This window comes from Egretta garzetta, unplaced genomic scaffold (genome assembly GCF_000687185.1).
Source record: "Egretta garzetta isolate BGI_Z169 unplaced genomic scaffold, ASM68718v1 scaffold69, whole genome shotgun sequence".
Classification (NCBI taxonomy): Eukaryota; Metazoa; Chordata; class Aves; order Pelecaniformes; family Ardeidae; genus Egretta; species Egretta garzetta.
Window position 1 is genome coordinate 3,276,411 of NW_009260790.1, and position 9,298 is coordinate 3,285,708.

General features: G+C 58.4%; 1 protein-coding gene across 2 annotated transcripts in view; it reads left to right on the plus strand.

The window, feature by feature from the left end:
- ATP13A2 (ATPase cation transporting 13A2) overlaps positions 1 to 8,797 on the plus strand; it is an 11,162-nt gene extending 2,365 nt beyond the window's left edge. Inside the window, exons 7-28 of one of the 2 annotated variants that reach the window (XM_035901916.1) lie at positions 392 to 461; positions 884 to 1,018; positions 1,250 to 1,316; positions 1,415 to 1,546; positions 1,651 to 1,818; positions 1,908 to 2,018; positions 2,299 to 2,345; positions 2,451 to 2,639; positions 2,725 to 2,931; positions 3,094 to 3,207; positions 3,357 to 3,513; positions 3,859 to 3,979; positions 4,218 to 4,342; positions 4,944 to 5,104; positions 5,564 to 5,674; positions 5,904 to 5,983; positions 6,161 to 6,313; positions 6,436 to 6,532; positions 6,675 to 6,898; positions 7,131 to 7,282; positions 7,366 to 7,538; positions 7,731 to 8,796. In XM_035901916.1, coding sequence (XP_035757809.1) covers positions 392 to 461; positions 884 to 1,018; positions 1,250 to 1,316; positions 1,415 to 1,546; positions 1,651 to 1,818; positions 1,908 to 2,018; positions 2,299 to 2,345; positions 2,451 to 2,639; positions 2,725 to 2,931; positions 3,094 to 3,207; positions 3,357 to 3,513; positions 3,859 to 3,979; positions 4,218 to 4,342; positions 4,944 to 5,104; positions 5,564 to 5,674; positions 5,904 to 5,983; positions 6,161 to 6,313; positions 6,436 to 6,532; positions 6,675 to 6,898; positions 7,131 to 7,282; positions 7,366 to 7,538; positions 7,731 to 8,042 — 3,106 coding nt within the window. In that variant the 3' untranslated portion in view covers positions 8,043 to 8,796. Of the gene's footprint in view, positions 1 to 391; positions 462 to 883; positions 1,019 to 1,249; positions 1,317 to 1,414; positions 1,547 to 1,650; positions 1,819 to 1,907; positions 2,019 to 2,298; positions 2,346 to 2,450; positions 2,640 to 2,724; positions 2,932 to 3,093; positions 3,208 to 3,356; positions 3,514 to 3,858; positions 3,980 to 4,217; positions 4,343 to 4,943; positions 5,105 to 5,563; positions 5,675 to 5,903; positions 5,984 to 6,160; positions 6,314 to 6,435; positions 6,533 to 6,674; positions 6,899 to 7,130; positions 7,283 to 7,365; positions 7,539 to 7,730 lie in introns of both variants that reach the window. The other variant, XM_035901917.1, reaches the window with a different exon arrangement.
- The last annotated feature ends 501 nt before the right edge of the window (positions 8,798 to 9,298 follow it).

Here is a 9,298-nt window from a genome sequence, read left to right on the forward strand (position 1 = left end):
CTGCCCCTGTGTGCCCTGCTTGGGCCGTGCTCCAGCCCCTCCATGTCCTTCATGTAGTGAGGGGCCCAACCCTGACCCCAGCATTTGAGGGGCGGCCTCACCAGTGCCCAGGACAGGGGCACGGTCACTGCCCTGCTCCTGCTGGCCACACCACTCCTCATACAAGCCAGGATGCCGTTGGCCCTCTTGGCCATCTGGGCACCCTGGTGACTCATATTCAGCCGCCTGTCGACCAACACCGCCAGGTCCTTTTCTGCCAGGCAGCTTTCCAGCCACTCTTCCCCACGCCTGTAGCATTGCATGGGGTTGTTGTGACCCCAGTGCAGGACCTGGCCCTTGGTCTTGTTAAACCTCATTTGTGTCCCCCTTGCTTTTTCTCTCCGCCTTGCAGAAGGAAGATCTACGGACCAAACGTCATCGAGGTGCCGGTCAAGTCCTACGCGAGGCTGTTGGTGGAGGAGGTGCGCATCTACGGGCCGTGCTTCGAAAGACCGAGCTGACCCAAGGCAGATCCTTCCCCTGCTCCGTGTCCCTTGCGAGCCCTTCCTCTCTGGTGGGGAGGAGAGGACTTAAGGAGAAGCAGCTTGGGCAGAGACCAGAGCTGCTAGAGCTGTGGAGGGGACCTCTCCTACCTCTTAGCTCAGACAGGAGCATCCCCAGATAGTTTCAGAGGTGGCTGGGTGTGCTCAGGAGAACACACTGCAAGAAAAGCTGAGGAGGCCAGAGGGTTTGTGAGAAGTCAGCTAGTCCAGTCCCAGCCCCGGGGAAGGGCCAGCTTCTCCTCTGCATCAGCAGTCGTTCCTCAAGGAACCTGGGGGTCTCACGATGGGCTGGAGGAGGCTCTCCCCTCCAAAACCTGCTCACTCGCCTTTTTCCCTTCCAGGTGCTCAATCCCTTCTACATCTTCCAAGTGTTCAGCATCGTGCTCTGGGTTTGTGACGCCTATTACTACTACGCTGCCTGCATTTTCCTCATCTCCACCATCTCCTTAGGGCTGTCCCTCTACGAGACAAGGAAGGTTGGTGGTGGGGCTTCTCTGGGACCGGCAGTTCTAGCGGAATAGCCCATTTTCTGATCCTATTTGGCCTCTGTGCTGATGCTGAACTCCCTCTGAGCCCAGCCGGGTGAGGACAACCCGTATTCCAGCGGTGGGGCAGGTTTCCTTGTCCTTCGAGGCCTGTTTTAGGGATGCTTTGCTGTGCTTTTTGAGCTGCCCTTGGGTGGCTGCTAACTGCTGCCTCCCTCCCAGCAAAGCGCCACGCTGCAAAACATGGCCAAGATGTCGGTTGGTGTCCGAGTCCATCGCCCCAGCGGAGGTGAGCGCGACGCCTGCAATGAGCCAGGCCTCCCAGCACCCAGCTGTGCGGGTCGGTGCTGGGATGATGTGTCTGAGCACGGCCGCGCTTTTTTCCAGAGGAGATGGTGGTGAGCTCTGCAGACCTGGTGCCGGGCGATTGCATCAGCCTCCCCGCGGACGGGATGCTGGTCCCCTGCGATGCCGCACTGCTGACGGGCGAGTGCATGGTCAACGAGAGCATGCTGACGGGTGAGAGCCCCGGCAGGCTGCGCGGTAGCCCCTGCCCATCCAGGTTGGTTGGATCCTGACTGCCCAGGGTGATAAACCTCCCTCCGTGATGTTCCTCACCACAGGGGAGAGCGTGCCAGTGATGAAAACCCCTCTCCCGGCCGGCAACCAGGCGGACGGCACTGTCTATTCCCCCGAGGAGCACAGGCGGCACACATTGTTCTGCGGGACGCAGGTCATCCAAGCCAAGTCCTACGTGGGCAGAGAAGTGCTAGCCGTGGTGACCCGCACAGGTAATGGCATTGAGGGGAAAACCAGGACTAAGCCACATCCTTCGGGGCGGTGACTTGGCACGTGCTTGCCTCCCACCCCTCTCCATCAGGGTTTTGCACAGCTAAAGGGGATCTCATCAGCTCCATCCTCTACCCCAAACCTGTGAGCTTCAAGTTCTACAAGGATGCTGTGAAGTTTGTCCTCTTCCTCTCCATCCTGGGTATGTCTGAGCGTGGAGGCGTGGGCCAGGAGCAGCCAAACCCCTCTTAAATCATAGAATCACAGAATCGTTTAGGTTGGAAAAGCCCTTTGAGATCATCAAGCCCAACCGTTCCCCTAACCCTGCCATCCCACCACTAAACCCTGTCCCTCAGCACCTCATCTGCCCGACTTTTAAATCCCTCCAGGGATGGGGACTCGACTCCTTCCCTGGGAAAATGGTTGAACCCACCCTTCATCTGCTTTGCTTTGTAACTGAGCCCGTTCTCCCTCCCTCACAGCTTTTATCGGCACGCTGTACAGCATCCTCATCTTGGTTAAAAACCAGGTAGGGTTGTTGGAACCGGTGGACCCTGGAGCGCAGGCTGGCACTGCAGGTGGAGATGTGTGAGGGCTATCAGGACACCCACCCCTCTTCCTCCTCGCCTACCAGGTCCCCGTGGGGCAAATCATCATCCGCGCCCTCGACCTCGTCACTGTCATTGTGCCCCCGGCTCTCCCGGCTGCGATGACGGTGGGCACCATCTATGCACAGAACAGGCTGAAGAAACAGGGCATCTTCTGCATCAGCCCTCCCCGGATCAACCTCTGCGGGAAGATCCGCCTGGTTTGCTTCGACAAGGCGAGTCTCAGGCGGCGCCGTGGGGCTGTGGTTTCCAGCTTGGGGATGGGGGGGCTGGCCTGGACCCACCACGCTCTCCCTGCAGACAGGAACCCTGACAGAGGAAGGTTTGGATGTCTGGGGGGTGGTCCCGCTGGAGAACAACCACTTCATGCCCATCATCCATGAGCCGCGCCGCCTGCCCGCTGGTCCCCTGCTCTACTCCCTGGTCACCTGCCACAGTGTCTCGCTGCTGCGGGCACAGCCCGTCGGGGACCCCGTGGACCTCAAGATGGTGGAGTCCACTGGCTGGGTAAGGCAAGCGGTGGGCAAAGCCGCCTATCTGTGGAGAGGGAGGTGGCACGTATCTTGCTCTGCTGGGAGAGGGGGGGTTTTAAAACTATCCGTGGGGTGGATGGGCTCTGGGGCATGCGAAGGCAGCGTTTTGCCATCTCAGCATCTGCCTTGGTTTCAGCGCCTGGAGGTGGTGGAGGAGGAGGAAGATGAGCTGCCCGCCGTCCAACAGTTTGGGACGAAGGTCTTGGCTATGATGAAGCCTCCGCCCGAGGAAGAACAGCCACAAGGCAGGGTAGGTCCCGTGGACCAGAGTGGCTCAGATTCCCGAACTCGCTGGGTCTGCACCCCCGCAGGGTTGTTGTGCTTCACAGCTGCTGGAGAGGTTCTACCTCCCAGAGGGGTTCCTGTCTTGCCCTGACACCCGCTCCCTCTCCGCCACAGAAGCACCAGTCGCCTGTGGGGATCCTCCGGCGTTTCCCCTTCTCCTCCTCCTTGCAGAGGATGAGCGTCCTGGCGAAGCTGCCCGGTGAAGCCTCAGCCCATGCCTACATCAAGGGTGCACCAGAGATGGTGGCCAGCCTGTGCAGGAAGGAAACGGGTATGTGCTGGGGGACGGTGGTTCGCTATCCCTCCCCAGCTGGGAAGCAGCCGGTCCTGCTGATCCGTCATCTGTCTGCATCCCTGCAGCTCATCCCCACGGGAAATTGTCCTTGGTGATGCTGCGGGGCAGTTCCCACAGGCACAGGGCTTTGGATTAGCTCCAGCCATGTGGCGGGGAAGAAAATAGGAGCCCGAAGATAGGGAAGGGGGTTGGAGTCAGGACGAGCATCCAAAGCCCTGCAATCCTTTGGGAGCTTGAGCCCCGGCTCCCCTCGCTGGGTCTACGCAGCAGGGGTTCATTCAGGGACTATTTTGACTTTGCTTTTCCCCTTACGGCTGGCAGTGCCTGTGGATTTCTCCCAGATGCTGCGACACTACACCACAGATGGCTTCCGAGTCTTGGGTCTGGCTTGCAAACCCCTGAGCACGGTCACCACCTTCGAGGAGGCCCTGCAGCTCCCCAGGTTGGTGCCAACAACTTCCTTCTCCATTTGTCTCCCTTTACATCTTGTTTTCTCCGAGCGTTTCACGGGATGCTTTGCTGCCCTGCAACCTACCTCATCCTAGCAGCCTGCATGGAATTAAACCCGAACTAAAGCAATTGCTGCCTGCTCCCCAGATGGATTTTTCGCTGTTGATACTGATTGATCTGCTCTGCCTTGTCTTGAAGATGGTGTTAAACAGCTCATTGTATCCCACCAGGGACTCTGTGGAGAGCAGCCTGACCTTCCTGGGGTTCCTCGTCATGAAAAACGTCCTCAAGCCAGAGTCTGCGCCTGTGATTCACCTCCTGAGGAACGCCAACATCCGCCCCGTCATGGTGACAGGTGACCCTGCCGCAGGGAGCAGGGACCCCGGCCTTGGGGACAAGACTGGGCAGGGATGACCCTTGATGTTGTACAAGGGGTGAAGGGTTTCTCCACCAGAAATCGGTGGCCTGAAGCAGCTGGGAGGCCCCAGCAGAGACTCCTGGACCCTCCTTTCGTGCATCCCTGCTGCTTGCTTGCATTGCCTTGCCTGTGGGCTCACGGCTGGCAGGGTCTGGAAGGGTGCAGGCTGCTTTTTCAAGGGTGCAGCATGAACCCATAGCCCTGGGGTGGGCGGCTTAAGCAGCAAAACTGCTCACGGCTTCACCAGCAACCACATAAATGTCGATATCTCGTGAGCACCCCGAATTGCACAGCTAACCGGGGGGTTGCAGGAGTCACCTTCGGGTTTTTTGCAGCAAGGCAAGCCACCTTGCCAGGGCTTGAAGCTGCTGCCTTTCTTTGGGGTAGGGCAGAAAGGAGACTTTAAAGGTCTCCCCCAAAACGTGGGGAAGCAAAGGGACACCCAGCGTGGCTGTGGTGGCTGGGAGAGGGGCTGCGGCAGGTTTGAGCTGCTCTTCTTGGCTTGCAGCCATGCGAGATGCTGGCCTCTTTCTGCTAGGAGACAACATGCTGACGGCCGTGAACGTGGCCAGGAGCTGCCGCATGGTGGAGCCGAAAGAGCGGGTGATCTTTGTCAACGCCTCCCCACCCAGCCACGACAAACCCGCCGCCCTGAAATTCATCCTCGCCGAGCACTCCCAGGGTGAAGAGCAGCTGGAGGTGAGTCCCCATGCAACATTTCAGGGGGTTTCGTAAAGCCCAAACTGCCAGTCACCTTGCAGGACTCTCTTTTCCCAGCATCATTGCCCTTGGAGGCAATTACAGGTGCAATTCTGGCCCTTATTAAATGCCTCCTTTAGCAGAAGATAACCTGCTCCTCTTTCTCCCTTGGAGCACATCAGGCGGAAGCTGATGCTCCAGACACCCTTGTTGGATGCAGCCTGCACTGTGCTGCTCAGGTCCTGCTCCAGGCTTGGCCCAAAGGGCTTGGTCACACAGGCTTTTTATCCAAAATACCATCATTTGCATGCCTGAAATTGAGGTTTAAGGGAAGCCGCTTCACCTCCTGCTCCGTGTGGGTTGAGGATGCCGGTTCAGACCATTGCTCCGAGGGCTCAGCAGGGATTTGAGTGCAAATTGAAGCCCCGCTGCAGAAACGGGAGTTATTTTCCTTGGCAGGGTCTGCACCAGCAAGACGGCTGCTTCCTCCAGCCGCAGCCCTGCCACTTCGCGCTGAACGGCAAATCCTTTGCCGTGGTGTGCGAGCACTTTGCCGACCTGCTGCCGAAGGTGAGTCTGATGGCAGGGCATCCCCCAGCAAGGTGGACCTTGCCGAGGCTTCATCCTGCAGCCTCGCAGCCCCAAAACAAAACATCCTGAGGGTTCGGGGGTTTTTTTGCCAGTGGAAGATGCCCTCTGCCCTGCCGAGCTGGCAAAGCTCAGAATAACCCAGGTCCTCCTGGGCATGCAGGGATGCGGGGTGCTGCGATACGAACACAGAGCCGTCCCTTCCTTGCAGATCCTCATCCGAGCCACTGTGTTCGCCCGCATGTCCCCTGACCAGAAGTCTCAGCTGGTTTGCAGCCTGCAAGAGCTCAAGTAAGCCCCTCCAGCGCCAAGGGGTGGAGGACAGAGGAGGGGGGGCGGTGGCAGCTGCAAAATCGCATCCCGCCCTCTCCCAGATGCGGAGTTATCCTAAATACGGGGGGTGCAACAGTGAAGACCCAGGGTTTTCCCCCATCCGGACGTGAAATATCGGATCCCTTCTCGCTGCAGCTACTGTGTGGGGATGTGCGGGGACGGGGCCAACGACTGCGGGGCTCTGAAAGCAGCCGACGTGGGCATCTCGCTGTCAGAGGCGGAGGCATCAGTGGCCTCGCCATTCACCTCCCGTGTAGCCAACATCGAGTGCGTGCCCACTGTCATCCGGTGAGCTGGCCGGGGATTAAAAACCAACACGGTGGTCTCACGAGTGCCTCTGTCCCCTCTTTGGGACAACTCACGGGAAAGGGCGTTGGGGCTGGCGGGTGAATCTCTCTTTCTCTCTGCAGGGAGGGACGATGCTCCCTGGTCACCTCCTTTGGTGTCTTTAAGTACATGGCCCTGTACAGCCTGGTGCAGTTCGTGTCCGTCCTGCTACTCTACACGGTGAGTCCTGTGGTTGCCCGAACGCCCTCAATGCTCAGGGGCGCTCACAGGTCACCTTGTCCCGGCTGGGTTTTAACCCATCTCCTTCCCTAAGCCCGCCCCAGATCCTCGCAGCTGAGAGCAGGTGGTTTCTCCTTCCCAGATCAACACCAACCTTAGTGATTTCCAGTTCCTCTTCTTCGACCTGATCATCACCACCACCGTGGCGGTGCTGATGGGTCGGACCGGTCCTGCCCAGGAGCTGGGAGTGGAGCGTCCCCAAGGGGCGTTGATCAGTGTCCTCGTGCTGGGCAGCCTGCTCCTCCAGACGGCTCTGCTCATCACCGTGCAAGTCCTCAGCTACTTCATCACCATCTCGCAGAGTTGGTAAGGGACCCAGCTTTAGTAGGTTTAGTGATGGGGACGGTGCAGAGGATCGCAGCGAAGCCCGGGTGCTTGTCCTTGGTTTTGGCCAACACCAGTTGGCATCAACGATGCGTCCAGCCACCTTGCAGCGAACGGCTCCCACGTGCTCATGGAGAGCAAGGGGTTGGTGGTCAGACCCCCTCCTTGCCTCTCGCTTCCTCTGACCCCCTGCCTTCTCCCCTGCCTGGCTCAGGTACGTGCCGCTGAACAGCACAGTGATGGCTCCCCAAAACCTGCCCAACTACGAGAACACAGTCCTCTTCTGCGTCACAGGCTTCCAGTACCTCATCCTGGCTGTCGCCATGTCCAAGGGGTACCCATTTCGGGAGCCGCTCTACACCAACGGTGAGGATGATACCAGCCACGTGGATGAAGAGAGACATCAAACCTTCCTCCTCCTCCTCAACCTTCTTCCTTCTCGCCCTCAGTGCTCTTCTTGGTAGTCCTCATCCTCCTTTTTGGCCTCATGATATGGTTGACCCTCTACCCGCTGGGCTTCCCTAAAACCCTGCTGAAGCTGCAGGGCATCGATGACTTGAATTTCAAGCTGCTGCTGCTGGGCATTGCTGCCCTCAACTTCTTCGCTGCCTTCGTACTGGAGGTAGGTCGGCCCAGGGTGGGCGTTGGGCACAGGAGGGCATGCCTGTCATCCTTCTGTGTCTGTCCAAGCAGGCCCTTTTCCAGAAGCCATGGGCACAGGGGGAGCAGGTCTCACTTTGGCATCAGCTCTGCCCTCTCCTTGGGGTCTGCGGACCTCCTCAAAAACCTGTTCTCCTCCCCGTCTTTGCTGCAGACTGCCCTGGACCATGGCTTGCTCAGCTGCCTCCGCAAGCTGCGCCAAAAGAAAGCGTCCAAGAAGCTTTTCAAGAGGCTGGAGAAGGAGCTGAGCCAGCAGCAGCCATCCTGGCCGCCTCTTAATGAACCGCCCTTCGCCACTCCCAAAAAAAATAGACAATCGCACCAGTCGGGCCCCCCCCCTGCCCGCTCCGCAGGCGAGCGCTGCCTGCCAGCCCTTGGATGCTGTCGTTTATTTATTTATCCTGGAAAAATCGAGGGATGTGGTGAGCAGGCTCCCGCAGGGAGACCCTCGGCATCGCAGCTGTGAATCTGCACGCGCCGCTCCGCAGCCATGGCCAAGAGGAGGAGATGCTGGAGAAGCAAACCGGGGGAGAAGGCCCAGAAGAAAAAGAGAAATGGTCTGGCTCAGCTCTTCCTCCAGGACCTCTCCCATGCTGGCCTCGGACCCATCTCACTACTGGTACAGGGGGGGCTGTGGGGGGCTCCCACCTCCCTTTTCCTCTCTGGGCTGGTCAAAACCACTAAGACCAAGAGAGTTTCTGATCTTCTCATGGCGAGGGCACCCACCCCAGCCTGCATCTCTGCTCACTGTGAAAAAAAAAACCCTCCACGTCCTCCCCGCGATGGCCCTAGATGTGTAGGAACTGTTTACAAACTGCCCCATCCCCGGCTTGCCAAGGATGCTGCTCAATCCCCAGGGACCGGCCACGGGCACCCTCTCCGCTTGCGATGCTCCTGCAGAGCACTTCAGCTTTCGGACAGGAAATTTGTAGCATTAAAAAAACCCCAAACCCTGAACCTCTTTTTATTTTTTAACTACTCCGGTGCTTCGAGGTGTAAGTGCCGTCGGGAGAATGACGTACTGCTTTCGGTTTCTGTATGGTGCTGTCGTGAGCGTTGTCTAATAAATTAACACTATTTTCTTGATGTGCTTGTGCTGCCTGGCATGGATGGACCGCTTGGGGCAGGATGGCGGCAGCGGCGTGGGTGAGTATCGGATGGAGCAGGGGAGCAGGTGAAGGAGGTTTTGGGGGTCACCTCCTTCTCCATCTGGGCTGGAAGATGTTGTCCTCGCTGCCTGCAAGCGGAGAGTGAACCCAAGGGACGGCACCGCTGGGATTTCAGCAGCCCAAACTGAGCATCAGCAAGTAAATAACCTCTGAGCCTGTTTCCAGCTGGAATTTCGTAGAAAATAATAATTATTGCTGGGAAAAACGCAGGTGTCCTCGCCAAGACTGCAAACCCTCTCTCCTTCAACGGAGGAAAAGACGGTCGATGGAGATGCCGCATTCCGAAAGGGGAAGAGCCGATCCCCGGGGAGGGGGATGCGCTGCCTGCATCGCCCTTCAAGGGGTTTTTGGCCGCCTGGCTCTCAGATAGAAGGCTGGTGCTTGCGGGGACTCGCCTGCATGGAAAGTCTAAACCCCTCCAAGCGCCAGCGGCGCCTCTCTGCCCTCCGGGAGCTGGGGATTAGATCAGGAAATGAGGCACAAGCAGAGGTAAGAGGTTTCCTGAAATCCTAGCCAAGACTTGAGTTATTAAACCAGGCTTCCTGAGCTTAAA